Source organism: Opisthocomus hoazin, chromosome 6 (genome assembly GCF_030867145.1).
Source record: "Opisthocomus hoazin isolate bOpiHoa1 chromosome 6, bOpiHoa1.hap1, whole genome shotgun sequence".
Lineage (NCBI taxonomy): Eukaryota > Metazoa > Chordata > Aves > Opisthocomiformes > Opisthocomidae > Opisthocomus > Opisthocomus hoazin.
This window is the reverse complement of record NC_134419.1, coordinates 7,688,776-7,710,156: the sequence shown is the minus strand read 5'-3', so window position 1 is coordinate 7,710,156 and position 21,381 is coordinate 7,688,776. Positions and strand designations below refer to the sequence as shown.

The 21,381-nt window shown below is 37.2% G+C and overlaps 1 protein-coding gene across 4 annotated transcripts in view; it reads left to right on the top strand.

Moving 5' to 3' along the window:
* OSBPL9 (oxysterol binding protein like 9) overlaps positions 1-21,381 on the top strand; it is a 66,448-nt gene that overhangs the window by 34,146 nt on the left and 10,921 nt on the right. For 2 of the 4 annotated variants that reach the window (XM_075424504.1, XM_075424503.1), the window contains 7 exons: positions 4,801-4,896; positions 6,956-7,003; positions 12,273-12,302; positions 13,215-13,265; positions 17,445-17,483; positions 20,466-20,559; positions 21,105-21,206. In XM_075424504.1, coding sequence (XP_075280619.1) covers positions 4,801-4,896; positions 6,956-7,003; positions 12,273-12,302; positions 13,215-13,265; positions 17,445-17,483; positions 20,466-20,559; positions 21,105-21,206 — 460 coding nt within the window. Of the gene's footprint in view, positions 1-4,800; positions 4,897-6,955; positions 7,004-12,272; positions 12,303-13,214; positions 13,266-15,486; positions 15,508-17,444; positions 17,484-20,465; positions 20,560-21,104; positions 21,207-21,381 lie in introns of those variants that run through there. The other 2 variants (XM_075424505.1, XM_075424506.1) reach the window with 2 other exon arrangements.

The following is a 21,381-nucleotide window of genomic DNA, read 5'->3' as shown; positions in this document are numbered from 1 at the left end:
GCAAGAATAAAAGATGTTTCTCCTAAGTATATTGTATTGTTACTCACTGGCTTTCCAGCACTGCTTCTAGTGTGAGTCAAGCATGCTTGCATAAAACTCAGAGCAGGTTCTTTCGGATTAAGAATATATCCAACATAGATGTGTGTCAAGTGCTGATGGAAGGGCGTAGAGTTAAGAGGCATGCTGCCCTTTTTCAAATTTTGTTAACAAAGTCACTGTGATAGTGAATAAGCACGTCAGTGTGTGTGCACGTTGTCTACATCCGTAATAAATTATGTAGGTAAATGAATGGGACTCTAGGATATACTTAGTAGTTGTAAGGTTTCAGAGTTGTAACCTATGCTTGAAAGACAGAATTTTACATAAGTATCTAAATACTTCTGTTTTTTTAACTTTTCTATTTTGCTAGATAACCTGATAATATCTATTGCTACACAGTCTTTGCTAAGCATTTTGTGTGTTGCAAAGCAGAAATACTTCTAAGAACTGCAATATTCTGTCTGTTTGGAAGGTTCTTAGGCCTTCCAGAACTCATACATTTGTTTTTAAACTCATTTTGAGACATTTACATTCTGAGCTTTAAATATTGCTCAAAAATCTAGCAGAGGAAAATAATATGATTGTCTTTGCCACAAATAAAAAGAGGAGAAGGTGCCATTGTTTAGTGGCTTACTAGTTGATTTGTCATTTTCCTTCAGTTTTCTGTCAGTGGTGCTTACAGGCAGTGCCCTACTCGATAAAATCAAACATGCTGTAGGCAGGACATATGTTTCTGACGGGGTGTTGCAGATGGGGGGAAAACACTCTTATTCATGTCTTTAACTTCCACAAGATATTTTTTGTTGGACTTGGAAAATTAATTAGATGAAGAATGTAGCAGAAGTTTCTTCAGAAAGATGAGGAAGTCCGCTCTGTACAGCTTTCTCTTTTCCTCCCCCAGTACAGCTATTGTACAAGGACAGCTCTTGTCAAGTCTTCTCTCTTGCCTGTATCTTTTCCTTTGTTTCCCTGCCTTCATTACTGTTTATTTTCCGCAGAGATCATTACTGTAATGCTTTTATTTGAGAAATACATTTGAATTTTTCTGGTGTGCTTCTTCTAAAGATGATGCAATCTTTTCATCCCATCCTAGTTTGAAAGAACTAGTTTAAATTAGGCTGGAATTACTTCTCAGCATGGACAAGTGTTGAATACAAAGGCATGAGTGATACACATGACTTCTCATTTGGAGAACAAGGAAACAACATATGAACTCCCTTAGTGCTAGCAGTTCTGTGATGGAAATAAGGCTCATAATATGTATTTTTAATTGGTTTATATTTTTTTGTTGCCCTCCTGTTTACCCCCTCCAAAAAAAAAGGTTGTGTACGAAGGGAATAATTTTGCAGGACTCCTAGCATGAGAGTTCTTTACTCGACCCCAGACCAGTGCTGTTTTGAGAGGTGGTGCGCAGACTAGAAGTTACATAAATGACTTGCTTCTGCAGCTATTTCATCTGGTAATATAAGCTGTTAATTCCCTAAGATCTACATGAGCATAGAGTAGTTGTTATTTGAGGGAAATAAAGTGTACTTACTCATAGATCTATTCAGTGGAAAACTAGGTTATATTACCTTGGATTGGTACTGACAGTAGGAAAGAACCAATGTATTTCTGAAGCTCTAAAATAATCTGGATTCCTATTCTTTTTTGTAATTTGAAGACACTTATTTTAGAATCACAGCATAACTTCAGGTGGAGAAGACCTCTGGAAGTCACCTGGTCCAAGCTTCTCCTCACTGTGAGACTGACTTCTATGTTGGATGAGGTTGTCTCAGGTCAAATCCAGTTGAGTTTTGAACTCTGCCCTCCCAGGGCTGAGGTTCAGCAGTATCTGCAGGCAACCTCTTTTGTCAGTTTGTGAATAGGTGTATAATACAAGTTTCTCATAAAAATGTAATTGCTAGTTCAGATGTGCAGTTTCCTAATTTATGTGTTTAACAAGCTGTTAAACACCATTCTATTGACTCTGCTCACCCATTTCTTTCATTTCCTATATGGCAGGGGAGGGAAGTAAAGGGAACAGAAAAGGGACCCCTTTTTTGCTCTGCTGTGTCTCTGGGTGACCAGACAATGAAGAAATAAGGATTTGTTATGCAAATCTGAACTTTGTATATCTGCTCTTTCTAAATTACTGCTGGATTTGAAATACTGATTAATTTTGTTTGCTATTTATGGTGTTTTTTTCCGTGCTGTTGCTAATCTCAGTATTTTTAACTTTCCAGTTATCTTTTGGTTTTCAATTTTAAAACTAGGTGAGAACTTAGAACTATTAACCTAATCTTGTATAACACAGACTAGTATATTTGCATGGTAGGTTATCAGATGTCATCAAAACTGTCTTTATACAAACCAAGCACAAACTAGTGAAGTGCTACAGCTTTGAGTACCTGTGTTTCTTTTCAAAACTATTTTTGTCAGCGTGACACTATACTTGCTTTTATGGCTTTCTCTTTACATTGACTGATGTTTTAACTTTCTAATAGAACTTTTTAGGTTGCAGTTTTCGCTCTTGAGTTTGATGTGGTTGTGTGCTCAGTTGTGACATTAAATGTTTTAATCGGCTTTTCCCTTAGTGCGAAGAGGCTGAAATTTGAGATTGGAATTTATCTTTAAGCCACCACTAAAAATACCAGGTTGTTACATATTAGTAGTCATAGACTGGTGACTGAAGTACAGATCAGTATTTTGATGCAGCATACAGGTAATTTGCATAATAAGCTATATTTCTGCATATAGTATCTTCAGCAGAAGTTTTCTGTGTAGTTCATGCAGTTTTGATACACAAAACCTGACCTCCAGAATTTTTTAACTGAGCACACTAGGCCATTTGCTGAAATTATGGTGTTGGGTGCTAGCTGTGCAAACAATTCTGTTTTCAACAAGGAAATGGAATACTAATTTCATATAGTTTCAGATCTAGTTTCAGTGTAATTTGAACTTGACTAGTTTGAGGGAGTGCCAAAACTTGGCTGAGAGAACTCTCCCTTCTGCCTGTTAGTTTCTTTTTGATAACTTGTTACACTGGGGTTTTTTTGTCATTTCTTCATTTCTTGGCGTAGTCAAAATGGTTCTCTTCTTTTCTCCTCTGTGCTCCTTGTTTAAAAACACTATTTCTACATTTGTCCAATGTGGACTGACTAATACTGGGGGAAGTATCTTTCTTTTTTATGCTTGTTTACAAACTAATCTGTATGGATAGATTTACTGATGTAGAACTGTTGTCGAGATCTGGGTGTCAGTCGGTAGCGCAGTTTAAGATTTAGCAAAAGAATAAAGAATATCTTCAGTCAGTAGATGGCTTTATGTTTCAGGGTGTGCATGATACTGTGCATGCAGCTTGACAGACCTAAGAGCAAGTCATTCCTCTGTCGCACGCAAGTGTTCATGCCTCTAAAGAGCCACTGATAAAGTTCTTAACATGATGGCCCATTAGCGTACAAAAATGAAAGAAACTATCTGTATTCACACAGCAAACAGTGTCAAGGAAAACGTTATGCTAATATGGAATTTTCCAAATACGGATTGCCTATCTTCCCCCATATGTGGTGTTTTTTCCCCACTGGCTGAGCTTTACACACTCAGATTCGGGAGATGCTCAGCAGTCAAAACAGCACAGTGGATGGTTTTGTAAGAGTTTGAAGTGAAGATGTCATATTTTACATCAATGTGAATACAGGTGAAAATATTTAGGCTAGTAGGAAAGTCGTGTTGCTGCTGTGATGTTCTCAGGATTATGTTTCTATTATAACTGGTGTTTGCTTCTTTATCCTTCATGGGCTTTTTCCTCCAATGTATTTAACTTGCATTGTACATTTTTTTTAAGCTGCCAGTGCATCAATATTTGTTTTGCAGTTCCATTTGCATTAAAGGTATTATATAAATAAACCTTAAATATGTTTACATAGCGTATGTGCTTGAAGTTAGAAGTGATCAGTTTCACTCTCTTTTCTTTCCTGTAACTGAAGATGTGGTAACCCAGTGGGAGTTTGTTCAGGTCTTTAAATACGTGGTTTATCAGTTTAAAGGTAGGGATTATGTTATATGCAGAAGTGTACTGAGTCCTACATGTTTAAGAGAAACATATTTGCAAGCAAGAAAATATAAAAGTAATCATTCTCATGGCACTGATACTTTGTCCTTGCTGGCATATGTGCAACAAAATGTAAGAAATAAAATATAGCTATAAGGATGCAAATAACTATAGCTGTAAAGGAACTAGGGCAACCAGGAATAATAATTTTGAATTTTTCAGCTCAATGGTGGGTCCATATTTAAGAAGAGATTTGGCACTCGTTAGTTCAGTTCTTAGCTAAGAAGCTGTGAGTTGAGCAATATTGTCTGAAGTGTGAAAAGTGCAGTCATCCAGCTGGGTGTGATTTAGTCTTCCTTATACTGAAATACAAGAATGTGGAGTCACAAGACAGTCTTCAGAAAAAACTTGAATCCTCCTTCATATTTTCCAAAGAAACTCTAATTAGTGTAATTTAGGGGGATTTGTTCAATCGTAAGTAATGAAATACTCTGGTGTGTGATGATTATACCCCCACTGCAAATGTGTAGCAATTTACTGTTACAGACTTAACTGCAAGTAGCAGACAAATGTGTTCAGCTGTGTGCCTGTGTTTGCACATGGCAGGATGAGAGGCAAGGCAACGTTTGATCAGTCAATTGGCAGGCAAACCATATTTTTGTTATTTCTTTTCCTCCTCTGAAACTCTAATTAATGTATTTAATTTTTATTTATTTTTTTGTATATAGGGTGTGGATTCAGGATTTGTTCCCAGCGTTCACGATTTTGACAAGAAACTTACTGAGGCTGATGCTTACTTACAGATCTTGATAGACCAGTTGAAGGTATGGTAACTAACTGGTGTATTTACTGTACTGGGAGTCTGCTTGTCAATGTGGATTTCAGGGTCTGGTGGAAAGGAAGCTCAACAGAGGGAGAGAGTCATGTTGTATGCTTGGCACATGTTCCGGTAAATGTGGGATGCAGAGAGAGCTCATCTGGCTGAGCTGACTGTGAACTGGAGAAAACATAACCTTTTTCATATATGAAGTCTGATGATGATAGAATTTTATGTTCTTTTTCCCCTAGCTTAGGATGTTACAAAAGTTCTAACCACTTCTGAAATAAAGAGATTTTTACTACAAGCATAAAAATTAAAAGTTACAAGCAAAGGGCTGAAATAAGCTGAAAATGGCTTTCTCTTAGAAAGGATCTTGGGATTGTTAAAATAGAGTTAGAAAATGAGAATAACTCAAAGATTTTATAGGATGGTTTACGGTGGCTGAACCATTCTTTTGTATATGCAGCTTCATGGAAATGGCAGAGATGATTAAAGTTTAATTTTAAAACAATTAAAGCATTGTGTTGCTCAAAGCATGGTAGAATTTATCTTGAGGAAAACTTTGTCAAGTAATACGTAACTACAGTTGCAGATAGTTTCAGACTTAGTTGCAGTAGTGATAGCGAATGTTCTTTGTCCTTGAGTGAAAACATTGTGTAGAAATTTTCTACAAATACAGTTCTTTTACACTTTGTACATATATTTTAAAAGTAAGTGGGAAGGTGAGGAATGAGGAGGTCATATCTCTCAGTACTCATCTTATTGGGAAAAACAGTTTTTGCTGCTGGTTAGGATGCTTTTTCCCATGACTCAGCAGGTTAAAATTGCTGTTAAGATTGCTTCAGTTCTGCTGGTTTGGATTTTTTTTTCCTGATACGATGGGCAAGTATTGCATGTGGGATACTCAGCAAAAATCAGTTGCAGGGGAGGGTGGAGAGGGGGAAGAGCATGCCAGCAGAAACGGAGGTAGGCAGAAGAGATGCAAACAAAATTCACAGCTAAACTGCAAAGACTCGATCAGGAGTTAGTTTTGTCTCCTGCTCCGGAGCTATCTAGCATGCTTCGCTGAATGAAGGTATTTGAATCTTCAGACCTTCTAATTGTTATTTCAGACCTAGGGGGAGAGGGTATGGGAAGTAATAAGTAATGCAAGAAGAGTGAATTTGAGGATGGACAGACTGAGATTACGGTCTTTTTTTAGGACCAGAAATCAGCCTTCAGGGGAAAAGGGAACACGTGAGTAGGCTTTAGGCAGGCAGTTGAGTAAAGAACTGTAGCTCACCTACTAAAAATTACACCATCTTTTCTGAGCAAGGGTGGATGTGATAGACTTTTGAGCATTATCCTTAATCTGTTTTCTTCCTCCAATAACTTGCACCTAATGGTTATTTGTATGTGCACCATAGAGTGCTGTTGGAGGGGACTTTTAACTGTTTCAGCTCAGCTTGTGTTAAATACACATGCAAGCTTATCAGTAAGGATTTGTTTTACTTTGCATAGCTGCATCTCATATTCCACTTTTAAGAAAATAAATAGAAGTTAATGCTGGGAGGAAATTACTATATATCTTTCCAAAAGAACTGCTTACAAATCTTACATGATTTGAATCATGTACCTGAATAACAAGGTACCTGCAAGGGTTGATAAGGATTGAGGCACTTTTGGTAAGCACTCTATATGCCCCAAAAGTCTTTGCTGAAATAAAAGAAAGATAGTTTGAGGTGTTCTGATGAGTGTAGCTTTCATCACTTAACCTCACTTTTTTGTTCAAACCATGGTAGAACTACGCCAGACTGAGCTGTGGAACTAGCTGGGATCTGAGATTTGGTCTCCTCCAGGGTGGGATAATGTGAGAAATTAGGTATAAGTTTGTTATATCACAAATGCTGTAAAGAAATATTAGGCAAAAACTGGTTTGGGTCATAATACCAGGATTGTGCAAGTTAGATACTTATTAAATGCTTTTGGTTTTGAAATTTTGGTGTTTGAAAAAAATATATGAAATTTTGGCGTATGAAAAAAATAACACTTTCAGTATTTTCACAAGTATGTCTTTCTTTTAGCTCTTTGATGAAAAACTCCAGAACTGCAAAGATGATGAACAGAGAAAAGCAAGTACATTTTGTCTTAAATATTGCTTATTTTGGTTAATCAAATGGGTTTGTGGATCAATTTGGTATAGTCTATAGAAATTTAAACATGCTTGGTCTATTTTCATATTCCTCAAGTTGTCAAAATCACTTAAAGCATAACTGATAACATTATTTGTGTTGTAAGTAGGTGGTGGACAGAATTTTTAGTAGTACTGGGTGTCATAACATTAAATGTTTTAGTCTGTAGGAAACAATTATTTCTCTGTTATCCAACCATCTAAAGCATTTTGACTTAAATTTGCTGGGTTTTAATCTTTAACAAGGATGAGTGTTTAATGTTTATAGGAATAGCAAAGCTATTCTGAAGGAAAAAAGTAAATAGTAAGAATGATGTATTTCACATAATCAGTCTGCATTCTGTGTAGTTCTGTGGCTAGCATGCCATGTATTGGAAGGCAGAGAATACAGTAATTCACTCACCTTAGGTGAGGGTGCCAGAAGTGTAACTTGCTATATGGGGAGCACTTCTGTTTGAGCGAGGTTGTAATCCACTTAAGCGTTACGTGGCTTTTTTGCATTGCCTCCTATTCCATTTCAGAGTCAAGTTTGTGGGTCAGAGTTCAATCACTGTGTTTAAGAAAGGCTAGCACATACCTTTGGCCGTGTGGGTTTGGCAGAAAGTAGCATACTGGTTTTGTGTGTTAATTTATGTGGTGTGGAGGAGGGATTTAACACTTCCTTATGAAATCTTCCTTACTGAGGAGCTGCTTTTGCTTTCAGCAAATGCAGTAATTTTAATATCATAAGGTAGGGTAGTGGTGTATTTCATCCTAATTCCCTCCCTACACCCCCCTGCCCCCGGCCCCGATTTCACTTGTGAAAAACAAGCTGATGTTCTCTTGGTGTTTGGTTTCAGTTTTGAGAACAGTTTGATGCTTTGTGTGATTAGTTTACTTCTTTATAGTGGTTGTGACCTTTCACGTGTTATCCATCTTGTTTGTTGTGTTATGTGGAGTCTTAAGGACTTCACAAGCGATGTATTTTCTGGAGTACTGTACAGGCTTTTAAAATAACTTTGAAGTACGGACGTTCTCTGTGTAAGTGTGTTGAATCTGTAGACAACTGACCAGAAGAGTGAGATCTGAAGAGTTTGTTGTATTTCTCCTTCGGTGCATCTTACTGGGAAGAGTTGTCCTTCAATTTTGACCTCTCTCCAGATGCTACTTTGCAGATCAGGCAGTACTTGCTTTTTCCCCGTGACAGTGCTTCTAATCCCTGGAGACTTTCCGCATGTTGTGCTGATTTCTTTCTTTATCTCTGCGAAGTATCTATGGAACAGACAGCTTGACTTTATAGAGAAAGCAGGAGGCTTGTTTGGAAGAGGTCGGCTTCCTCTGGTTTTAAATCTTGATGAGTGTTGCTGTAACTATAGATTCCATTTATTCTCTATTAAAAATGAAAAAGACGTGGCGAAGCACTTTTCTGATCATGTCTCTTCCTGTACTAAAGCAGCTAAGAGGTTTTTTGATGGTGTATTTAGCAGTTTTCCTATTTGTTTATGGAAGTATGGGTCAGCTATCAGACCATGAGCTGAGTGTAACCTGCAGGATACTTCCATCCAACCTGTATTTCTTTTTCCTCTGAGGAAACAAGATTTAGTTGTTTGAGTGCTATGTGCTTCCCAGTTAGCTGAGTGCTGTTTTCTGCAACTGTTTATGGCTAGGCCTTGAAAACCTGAGCTATTATTCTTGCAAGTGTTCAGAGCATTGGATGAGCTAGTTTTTAGTTACAGAATATTTGGTCTTTTGAAGATAACCATGTAGGGTGTAGGTGTTCTGAGATGCTTCAAGAGCTCCAGAATATATTGCTTCTGAGACATGGTAATCTGTTGAACTTGGAAGAGAACAGTGCAGATGAAGACTTAATGAATTTTGAAGACTGAGAAACAACTGTGATTGTCATGAATTCCCTTTGTTGTGTCAGTACTTCTGGCAGAACTACAGCTAGCACTGTATGGTGGGATCATACTGTCTTGTGAACATACTATAACTAGCAGTGCTGCCAGTTTTGCTCAATGCACTGATGGAGTACAATGCGTGTATCTGATTACGTAGGAAGTAAAGGAAGGTGCGTGATCTGAGGGTACCGTGTTTTAAGGTGAAGACAAGACAGGGCCTTGCTTGCTTGTTATTGGTGAGAACTTGAAGTAAACTTTTCTGTTCAGTTTTGTGAAACTGTTTTCACCACACACATCAGGGAGAATAAAACTATCAGCATTCAAAAGTATCAGAACAGTGAAGGGGGGTGTATTTGGCAGGCTGGAATAAAGCTGACATTACTTAACAAGATTTTGGTGGGAAGTGTAGCCTGCTCAAGCTGTTTGGTTCACAAGTACTTTTTGTGAAGTAAATCCGAGGCTGAGGGCATGGATTCAGGTTGCACCTTACTGATTCCGACCACGGGTCGGCTGCCCCTGCACGCCTCTGCTGCCTCGCTTTGCTGGACGAGCTGATCCAGTTCTTGGTAGTCATGTGATTGTTGAATGATGCAAAAATCCCTTTCAATGAAATAAAACTAGCTTTCTGTGGGATCACTAGTGGCTTCATAAAAAATCAGATGTCAGGAAGGTGCAAAAAGCAGCAAGTAGATGGTAGTGTCAACAGCAGCCTGCAATTTGATTAGATTAGGTATAGCATGTGGCTGCGTTCTGCAAATGTAAGTCTGCAGGAAACTGATGTTTCATTTGAAAATATGGGTATTCATTACCTAAAACTAGGGAATCTCTCTTATAAAAATTTTTATCTTCATCAGTTTTCAAAGAGAAGGATCTACTTTTAGTAGCAAATTGTATTCTTTGGTTTTATTTTTATTGGTAATGGTTTTTATCTTCAACATACCTCTTCTTTTACCCTGTCCATGATTTTTCTTACAATTTTGTATTTTCTAATCGATCTGTATTACTTTAATGCGAGTTTAAACAAAAGAGAGCTTAAGAATAAAGTTACAAGGGTCATAGCAGTGTGTATGCTTAGCAGGGTTGTTCTGTGCAACTGATGAGATGAGACACAAGCATTCTCCTAACTTCTCCAACCCAACCACTCTTGTCAGCATGCAGGTTTTGTTGCTAATGATCATCCACTCATTTTTCCCTCCTTAGTGTGATGTCTACAGTGTGTTTGTAGAAGATCTTAGAAGGGGAGAGTTCACAAACTTTATTTTATGGCTGCTTACATCACCACTGTAGAATAACACACTGCTCATGAAAATCCGTAGACTTCCATATCCATGTTTGCTTAGCCGTAAAGAGCAGGGCTGTTGCTCTTTGTAAGGGTCTTTCCAGGAGCTGAGTCTGACTCGCTTGCATTGTTCTCGTATTTTTGTCTACACATGAAGAAGCTGATACTCCAGCTCTCTGTGCTCTGTTCTTGCAAGGCAGCCATACAGTACAGATGTGGGAAAAAAAAAAAAGGATTAATGCATACTGTTACTACTGGTTGGCTCACGAAGAATTCATTTCCATGGAGGAAAAAGTTATGATTGTATCATTTGTGGATAGGCCTTGGAAACCAGGTGATCGGAGTTTATTTCCATCTTGGATCTTCTGTGTCATCTCGGGCAAATTACCCTTTTGTCTGTGCCTATGTGTAGGAATAACAATGTCTAATTAGTCTATTGTTTGGAAAATTACAAATGGGTAAGGGGAGAACAGTGTGACTGAGTTTCGTTATATGGCCTGACATCACTTTCATATTTTCAGGAAAGATTGTATCAGTGGAGGGAACGAGATACCAGTTTATTTGGTGTGTAAATACTCTGGGGAGTATTGTTGGGAAAAAATAGGTAAAGAATAATCAAAACTGCTGACAGCTGCCTACGGTTGGTTGTAAAGCTTTGAGACTGAATGATTTCTTTCACGTGCATAGCCCTTCATCTGACAAGGCCTGTATGTTTGGGTACATTGCCTGTTATATTTTGGTGCTAAAAGTCTCAAAACTTCACTGATGTCATTATATTTAAAATACTTTTTTGAACAAGTGTTTATAAAGTTTGGACTGGAAGTATAGTAGAGACATGAAAAACAAACAAAAACAAAACAAAAGGATTTTTATCTGTTAGCATATTTCTTTGCTAGCAGCAAAAGTAAATATATCATAACTTTGTGGTATGACCTCCCTGATATGCTGTGTCCTAGATCAGCATGGTCCAGTCTTTCAGTGGAAAAGGCGGAGGGTGGGTGCTATTTGGCCACTTCTTGACAATTAATCATTAAGAAAATGTATAGCATTGTTATGAATAGTATGTAGAACAGAGTATAACTGAAAAATTTGTCTCTAGTTACTGTCTGGGAAGCTGTCACTGCATTTACATTTTTTTACATCCACAAGCTGAGGCTATTCATTCCTTTAGATTTAGAGGTGCATGTTGCTCTCTTATTGTGTAGAATTTGGCTTGCATTGCTGCGTGGGGAAAAAAGTTCCTTTGCACTCTTTGATTATTCAAGAATCAAAAAGACCGTAACTCAAGTCACATGAGGCACACATATTAATCAAAACAAAGAGGTCCTGTAATTGAATTATAGAGGTTCAGTGCTGAGTCCAGTTTAACAATTTTGCCTTCTGCAGACAGGCCCAAGGACATCAACAGGATGCATATGCTTCTTAGATAGCTCGTGCTTGTGTGTAAAATAGCATGCAGATGCCTTTTGCATGCCTGAAGTGCAATTCCACGCAGGAAATCTTTATGAACCAGGGTTTCTAGATAAAATTAAGTAGGCAGATTTCCAGATGCACTTTTACTGGAGGCTTAGAGTAAGAACATGTGTGCGCTGCTGTTTGTAGTGATTTTTTTTTTAAACTGTGCTTAACTGCATATGTTTGTTATATTTGAATGATGATATTTTCAAGTAGTATTGATTGTTGGAATATACCACTGTTCAGCACACTGTGTAAGGATATAAGCTGAATTTAGAGTGAATCTTGATACTGCATTTCATTTTTGTTGATGTTATGCAAAACTGAAATGTAGACTTTTATGAGTAACTATGTATAATGTCACTGCTCAGAAATTCTAACCTTGTCATCTTTAAGCTTTAATTATCAGTTTGACTTATGTCTTGTCGATTACAAAATGAAAATTGTGTCTATATACAGAAATAGTCTTTAGCATGTTGGTTGTTTTTTTCCTCCACCAATTTAAGATTAAAATACAGTGTTTGTGCAGTGTTTAGGTCAAACTAGATGCTGGAAATCCTGTCTTTAACCACACTCTTTTGATTTTTCTTTTACAGAAAATTGAAAGTCTTAAAGAAACAACCAGTGTAAGTTTCTATCATTTTCATATCTATTGTAGATTCTGTAATTCACCTTATTTTCTTTTGAAAGCTTTTAAAGGTTTTTATAGAAAAGTGGGAATCCATACTTAGGTCCAACAGTGTGGTGGCAGAGGCAGCCTGATTCTGGTGCTGCATGCAGATTTATTTCTAGTCTAGCATCTTCGAGTCATAAAATCATGGAGTAGTTGAGGTTGGAAGGGACCTCTGAAGGTCTGTAGTCCAACCTCATGCTCGGAGCACGGTCAGCTAAAGCCGGTTGCTCAGGACCAAATCTAATTGTGGTTTTGTATAACTCCAAGGATGGAGGCTCTACAACTTCTCTGGGCAACCTGCTCCAGTGTTTGATCATCCCTAGAATAAAAAAGTGTTTTCTTATGTTTGAGGTGAATTTCCTGTATTTTGATTTGTGGCCATTGCCTGTTGTCCTGTCACTGTGCGCTGCTGGGAAGAGTCTAGCTCCATCTTCTTTACACCCTGCCATTCCAATCAGATACCGATGCCTATTGATAAGGTCTCCCCTGAGACTTTTCTTGTCTAGATTAAATAATCCCAGCTCTCTCAGCCTCTCTTCACATGATGGTTTACCTGTTTGCAGCACTCTGAAAGTTTGAAGCTGACCTCCATTTCACCCTGACATCCTGTGTTATATGTGGCTTTTGGAAACCAGTTTTCTACTGCTGTGCTTTTGTCTCTGGGGAAGAAAAAAAAAACAAAAAAAACCCCCCAAAAAAACAAAAAGGGAAGGGAAAGTAGGGGTTCTACGGAAGTGAGTGTCCATTTAGTTCTCGCCCAATATTTTGGTTAATGTTCTGTGTAATAATAAAAATACCCGTAAATACAAAACATTATAGGATAAGTAATACAAGTGGTGTTTTTCTGTTATTTTTGTTTCCCTAGAGCATGGTAGAATCAATAAAACACTGCATTGTGTTGCTACAGATTGCTAAAGTAAGTACGCTGTAAACTATTTTGAATTTTAATTATACAGCATTAATCTGTGTGAAAACAATTGAAATCTAAAAGCGTGTTCTGTGTGATCCAGGATATATATATAAAAATATGGTATAAGTTGATTTATGCTACTATTTTAATTAAGTTTCTGAACTACTGAGTTCCACAGCAGATAGTCCTGTTAAAGTTCATGGTAACAGTCGTGTTGATGACAAAGCTTTTCTTTTGAGATAAACTTTCTTTTGCAGTTTGCTGTTAGACTAAATAAGAACTGCAGCAAACATAAGGGTGACAGAATAGAAACCTAACAAAACTTTTCTTTCTCTTCATTTAAGAATGTGACTAAAGTAAATAGAAAAAAGGAAAATTTTTATGTTAATGATCTAAGCTGGTTTGACAAGGTGTTTAATAGGTCTGAAGTTCTCGACGATGTTGGAACTTCTTGAAGTAAGACTTGTATTATTTGAGAATGCAGTATGGGGTAATGCACTTATGCTTTTTATTTAAGTATTTTGTGACTTTTTAAAACTTAGTGAGATTTGGAATTTTTTTTGGTCAAGTTCTGCTCTTACAGGCCTTCACATACTGTGTTTAGAGTATGTTAATTATGAGCTGCTGCTTTATACCCTGAGACCAAAGTGAAAGAAGATGGGGTTTTGCAAATAAATCAATTCATTGTATTTTCAGAATATAAGACTGAATTTATTTAGAACACATTCTGATTTGTTCAGAAATTGGAGTAAGTTATTCAGGTTTTTTCTGTAGTCTAGATCACCTTTTTTCTTTTTGTAGCTTTCAAATACAATACTGCTGTTTGTTTTCATTCAGGAGGCCAGATACATAGTACAAAATTCCGAGGCCAGTGAAAACTGGAGTATGTAGAATCTTGCAGGATCAGCAGTCGTTCACTGAAAGGATCAGTGCATATTTTTTTGAAATTAAAATTTCATATCAGTAACTTAAAAATTCTGAAGAAAAGGTGCATTAGTTAACAGGTTTATACAAACCCAAAAATATTTCACAGATTGTAGGGTATATTGAAATAGTTAAGTGCCACATGAATCTACAGCTACAACAGTCTTTAATCAACATACTGTCATACTATTTGAATCCTTCACTGTAGTGATAGCAAGAAAAACGTCAGTACTTAATAATTTGCTGTTATTTAGTTCTGGATATATTTAGAATTGTTTTAGTACAGTGAAGCCAGTAGACTATATGTCATTCTTTGGGGATTTGGTGGAGTCAGTTATGGGTAGCTCAGATGGTAGTATGCTGGTTTTCTTACACAGCTGTATGTGACTTGTCTTAAGGTAGCTGTTGGAGATACTGTGTGCAAATGACTTGCTCATTTTTAGTTAATTACTGTATAAATGTATTTAATAGTTGTTATTTTCAGAGGTTTAATTCCTATGAAATTTTGACCTTTTTTAAAAAAAAGCTTTGCTATGTAATTAGCAAATCTGAAAGAGCAGAATTAGAATCTGCTTTTCAGGTTCTTGATCAAAGCTGGTAATAGGTGTCTGAGCTTTCTTGTTTCTATTGAATATCAGTTTCTGCTATGGGCAAGTTTATTGGGGGATAGGCAAACATGATTGTTTATCTTGTGCTGATGCTAAGCAAATTTTGAAGCTGGTTAGGTGGTTTGGTGATAATGGACAAAACTGAACTTGTAGTGGCAGTTGCAGTCTCTTTTGATCGGGTTCAGTGCTTTACTGCAACTACCGTAAGCGTAAGGCATAGGTATAATTTGGGTCCCGCAGGGATGCTGAGACTTGCTTTCTGTTACACTAAATCAGACCCTGAAGTCCTCCTTTCAGTGCCAGTAAATATTAACCATTGTAAATAGATGGGTTGTAGAGCTATTGAAGATAAGGTGGTTTAAATCGGTGGTTTATGCACAGCTAATTGGAAGACGTTGATCCACATGTAGTGAAAAATACCCGCTATAAATCTTCTTGCTATTTTAATCTTTATTTTGCTGCTTCTCTCTCTGCTTGTTGACTAAATGGCACTTCTGCCCCCTCTCCCTTTTCTGTAAACTGTGTTGGTATCCTGATTTCTTACTGCTGTAGGAAATTAAGAATACAGGGTGTTTTGGTTTGTTTTTACAGTTCTGGAAGTTGCATGTATGTGAAGCATTATATATGCAAAAATATATTGTGTCTGACTGATAGCTTTCTGTTCTCCAGTATAGAACCTTTTAAGATTCTGCCAACTTTTTTCCCAAAGCTGTAAGGCAAGTATGGCTTCTGACTTACACTGCTGAAAATAAATCATATTAACACCACCCCTGCACCCCATTTTTACTTCTACAGTGCCTTTCTCATTAGGAGACAGACTTCACAATTACCTTCAGGTTGTTAGCATACCTTTAAAATTGTTATCGCTTCCCTGTGTACTCAGAGCATCTCTCTGTTTCAAACACAAAGCCAATTGAGGCAAACCTGGCTTTTTGGTGTTTGGTTTTTTTTTTTGGTTTTTTTTTTTTGTTGTTGTTGTGTGTTAAGTTGAACTGTTTCATGGACTTTTAAAGCAGCCTGCCTTAGGACTTGGGCAGTTAAATATTCATTAAATGTATTGGCAAATCAAGTGTGTAATCGTGCTACTTGTACTTGAGATGACCCAAGGCCTTCTTTTCAAAATAATGAAATAAATACCCGCTAAATAGGAATATGTTACAATACATATGTCGCTTGTCAAAAAGCAATCAAAATAAAACTAAGTGGGATGGGCAGGTGGAGCCTTTGGCTTGTGTTTTCCCCTGTGTGTGTATGACAGATGAAGCTGTCCACCTTTGATACTCTTGTGTGCGTTGTAAAGATACATATAATGGTGTCTTTGTGATTTGGTAAACTACAGTCTTATGACAGAAATTATTACACATTTTATGAAGTAGCTCTTACAATTTAAATATTTAGTTTGCATCTTTGCCTTCCTATTTTCACACCATCATTTCTGGTCAGTCATGCCTGCAGAGTTCTGTGGCATTTCTCCCTTCCTGACCTCATCAGCATACCACGTTGCTGATGGTGCATTACGGAGGTAGAATAGCCAGCTTCAGTACAGATGCAGCATCTTTGTGTTTTATTTCTTAGATCTTAGAGATGATAGCATAACATGGAAATTTTCTGTGTTTAAAAAAAAAAAAAAATTTGGACTCCGATGTTACACTTTGTAAGTTTGCAACCCAGTGGAACTCATTGCCGTTAGTGTCCTTTTTGTCATGGAAAGCCTTGCTTAAGAAAGTCCAGCTAGGAGACCGGACATTTGAGCGGCCTATTGCCAATTATATAAGCTAAGGAAAAACGTATAAAATATCAAAACATACGTATGTGCCGACTTTCTTAATACTATTTACATCTTTTTTTCTTGTTCCTCTTAACAACTGGAAATCTGGGGAAATACTCTGCAGACAAGTCTTAAGGCTTACACCAAACAAAGTTACGAATTGATACACTGGTAATACAAACTTTGCAGCAGAAGTGAAGGGATTTGGCTTAGTGTTTAGTGAAATTTATGCTTTTGCTGGTGCAGTGTTAAAACTATGCTAACTGTTGGCATTAACTTGTCTGTTGCTGGTGTAATTTCCCCTGATGACAGTTTTATTCCATGCATTTCCTGCTCTTTCACATACGCTTCTAGGCAACCCCCCCCCCCAAATCCTAGACTGTAAGTAATCTAAGAACATTCTAAAATCTAGTGGATATCAAAAAATGAAAGTTAAAAACATTTAACTTATAAAGGCACCTTTGCCTTTCAAAAGCAAAAAGTGCTTTTGAAAACTTGATCGGTACGCTAATCGTTGTTCAGAACTTTGCGTCTTTCGGTTTTCAGGGACTCAATGGTGCTGCAGACCATGTTTTGGGGGGCTCTTAGCTATTTGGGAAGACCCTACCTTGTAAAGAGTAACTGTACTCTGCAGTGCAGAAAGGATATTTTTAACATAGTTTGAACCTGTGTGGACGGATCCTCAGAAAATGCTAATCTTCAGAGGTGCAGTGATTACATATAGAATTGTTTCTTCTAAGTTCGCTTATTTTATCACATGATGAGGAACATTTTATGGCTGAAAATGTAATCATTCCTGAGAGAAAATTGCTGTTCTCGCATAATGCAGAACTGATAAGTTGTACAAGATTGTTATGTTGATATTTTTAACATTTTTTCCTTAAGGACCAAAATAATGAGGAGAAGCACGCTGATGGACTTATAGTAAGTTTAAATCTAATCTTTATCTCCCTTTATTTCTGCAGAACATGTGAACAGAGACCTGAATTTCCACTCATTTTGCAACATACTTCTTCCTTTCTGTGATTTACTGCTTCAAGTGTCTTGTTAAAATTACTGTTGAGCCATTAGCTTCTGAGGTTGGCTAACACTCTTGCCTTCAGAAAATATTGTGATCAGTTTTATACTGAGTGTCTTAAATGGCAGTGTTACAATTGAACACTGAGATAAAAATCTGCCATGTGAATGGATGAAGGGGAAATTATTGGAATAGAAGTAGTTTTATGTTCCATCTGAAGTGTCTGTGTATGAATTAGATCAGCTAACCGTGTGCTTCACCTATTGTCTTTACAGTGCTGCTCATTTGACGCAAAGTTGTATTATGTCTGTTTAAGCAATGTTTCTTCTGTAATATAACTTCTGCATTTTTAATGTAACTTCTGTCATCTTTGGTTTCAGTCACATGTGACTTCCCTGTCTTCGTTCTCTTTTCATCACTTGAGTACATTTCAGATACTTTTTATAGGAGATTCGTTTCAGTAAAACATAATTAGTGTGTTTTCATTACAGCTGACAATAATTCCCAAGCTTTATTTGTCTTTCCATTATATACAGCTTTAGCAGTGTGACCTTCTGGTATGAACTTTGCAGTAGGGATGCACATACAGATTTTTGTTTCATGATTATTGTAAAGAAGATAAATGATTATGCTGTGGAGAGTCACATAATTCAGGTCTTAGTGTAATAGAGTAGGTTCGGTTGTGTGCCATGGGAAAGAGAGGTTATGCAGCTAGACTCTGCCACAGGCAGAGATGGTGTACATGTTCGATCTGCAACTCGGAAATTTCGTATAAATAGTACAACTCACTGTGACCTGAATTTGATTAGCCACTATTCTAATTATCTATGGGCTGGCTTATACTGGGCAGAAAAACGAAGTGTTTCTGTAAGAGTATATTAACTGATGCATCAGTGATTGTGAAGGCTGAAATTTTGATGCTGTTGAGGTCAATGTTAGCTTGGGCTGAAGGTCAGGATTTCGCTTTAAACTTAGGCAGGAGTCTGATCGATGTTTGATACCATGGTGGGATGATGGTCTTCTTGGTTCTGAATGGTTATTTTTAAGTTGTTATTAGACTCAGAGTAGGAAGCTTTCAGGTTTGCCTTCAGCTGTTTCTAAACCACGAAGGCATACCCCAAAATGTCATAACAAGAACCTCCAGTTCATGTGGCAGTGTGGAGAACTGCTTAAGGCTATGTTTACAATCCTGCATAGAAAGTAAGAGTTACTTTGTTTTTTTCTTTCCTTTATCACACCAATGTTCTGTATTATATATATTATTAGTTTCCATAAAAACTAGGGGAGATGGAGATAGCAAGAGCATCCTGTGTATCATAGGACCATCCTGATTTTTAAGTTGCTTAACTCTGAAAATAGGATCGTGATTTTAAGCTGTGTAATATATGGGACAGGGACCTACCTGTGTTGCATGGGTAATTGCTCAAGCAGTTGAAGTAATGTGTAAGGGACGTTGATTTTATGCTGGAATACAGTGGAGTAACAGTATATGTAATGGATTATTTATTTGCATACTAGTTAGTAAGACCAACGAAAATGTAGAAAGTATTTTTTATGCCTTTTTTTTTTTAACTGGAGATTTTTTAAAGATAAACAGGGAATAATAGTTTTGTTTGCAATTAAATAAATCCTGTGCTATAAAAAAACAATAAAAATCTTCATGGATTTTTTTAATGTAGTATAAAATTCAGAATCACAGTTAACCAGGAAAGGAGACAAGAAGGAAGTCTTCCTTTTGTAGGAAAATGGGAAGAGGAAAGTTAAAATGACCCCGTTTCCCTCAGTCTGCATGCAACTAGAAATTAATAGACTAAAAAGAGGGAAGAACAGTTGGAGACTCTCTTCTGTTTTAAATATTGATCTAGAAAGAAGAATAAATTTAAAGGCAAAGCTCATCTACCTTTTTTAAAAGTGGAACTGTTTTTAAAGTAGGACTCGGTATTGTGTGACTTTTCTGTGCATGATATTCTTCAACTTCAGCACAGTAGCAAGATTTCCTGGCAAATTGAGGCAAAGATTTTTCACAGTTCTGACACGGATCAGTGGTTTTAAATTGCAAGATGTTTGGAAAAGAGTTTTACGTGCCTCTTATCCAGTTAACAACCCAGAACAATGTAGAAGTTCTGGCTGTTGTGTGTAAACATATGTAATGAACAATGCTTAGATAACCAAATTACAGGCCAGTGAAGCAAGGCGAAATCATGCTAGTTTGGATTAAAAGACATTGCAATTTAGATTTCCAAGAGGCTTGTTGTATAAAAGCCAAGAACATATACTGCAGTCAGTGACTTTTGTGAGTGTCGAGTTGAATTGGTGCTTCATTTTCCAAGTGCCCACGTTCATAAGCGGATTGAAATGTCCTGTGCTGGAGATGCACTGAAAACTGTCAGCTTGCATTGGAAACAATTTTGGCAACAAAGCCACTTCATGGCTGTAAGCATGCTGATGATTCTTGTTTTAATTTATGGGTTGATTTACTATGGTCTGGACAAATTAATTTTTGAAAAAAAAATATTTTAAAAATACAGATTACCTATCCTAATTTTTGCCAGATAATTTGTGTCTTAACTTTCCAGTCTTTGCAATATTTATTAATGGACATTGGAAAGAATACCAGAAGCTAGAACTTGAAATAAGAATTCTTTATAGGACAACTCAAATCTGTAGCAAATTCAGTTTAGTGCGAAATCTGTGTAAAGAATTTAAGTATTACCGCTTTGAAAGTATTTCTCGTGTCCTTAGCTGTCAAATTTGTGTTTTACTTTCTCTCTCAGGAATTTGCTACCTTGCATTTGGGCATTTCTTGTGCTCACAATGTTCTTGTTATCTATGCGTGGTTTTTTTTTTTTCATTGAGAAAAAAATGTGCTTGTCTTTCTTTTGTCGCAGAGCACTATAAACCCAGTTGACGCAGTATATCAGCCCAGTCCTTTGGAACAGTCAGTGATCAGCACAATGCCTTCCCAAGCCGTTATACCTCCAGGTATGGCGTACAGAAAGAACCTCAGTAGAAATGTTCATGAGCAGAGCAGGATGCAGCTGCAGTCTAGGTGGAGGGGCCGCGTGATGGTGGATAGCTTCTGTGTCACGTCCGCAGTACAGGTGCACGCTGCACTTGGTGGTGCTCGCACACCACGGTGGTGCAAAGGAAGGGAGAGGAGCGGGGGGGCATGGAGCTTCCTCAGCCATCGGGTAAATCTGCCGCTAGTTCTGTGGGTGCGCTGGTGTATTTTGCTTGCTCTGTGTTACTAGCTTACATTTCTAATATACTTTCTTAAAATAAATAAACCCATAATTTTCAGAAAAGATAAATGCTTTCTAGCTAAATAACTACAACTTTTTAAAATGCCTTCTTTGATTAATAATAGAAAAGATGGCAGTGTCGGAAATGCGTTTTTCTGTCTTTTATAGAAAAGGAGTTCATTTTTGAAGGTGAACTGAAATAATGTGGAATCGCCTTCCCAACAAAAGTATAATTCTCATATTTAAACGTGAATTTTGGGTTTAACATGTAAAAATATTCTCTAGAACCTGCCCAGTTGTGCAAGTCAGAGCAGCGACCCTCATCTTTGCCAGTGGGACCTGTAGTAGCATCGCTTGGAAATCAGACTCCAACACCGAATAGTACAGGTACATTTCTGTGTAACTGTCGTATTAAAATACAAGAAACAAAACCTGAATATATACCTGTCTGTAACCTAATGTAATTAGCTATTAAGACAACATTGTATTGGCCTATATCTCGCTGTTAGTCAAGACGTATTCAGTGTTGTGTTAAAAACAATTATTCTGCTCTTTCTCCCCC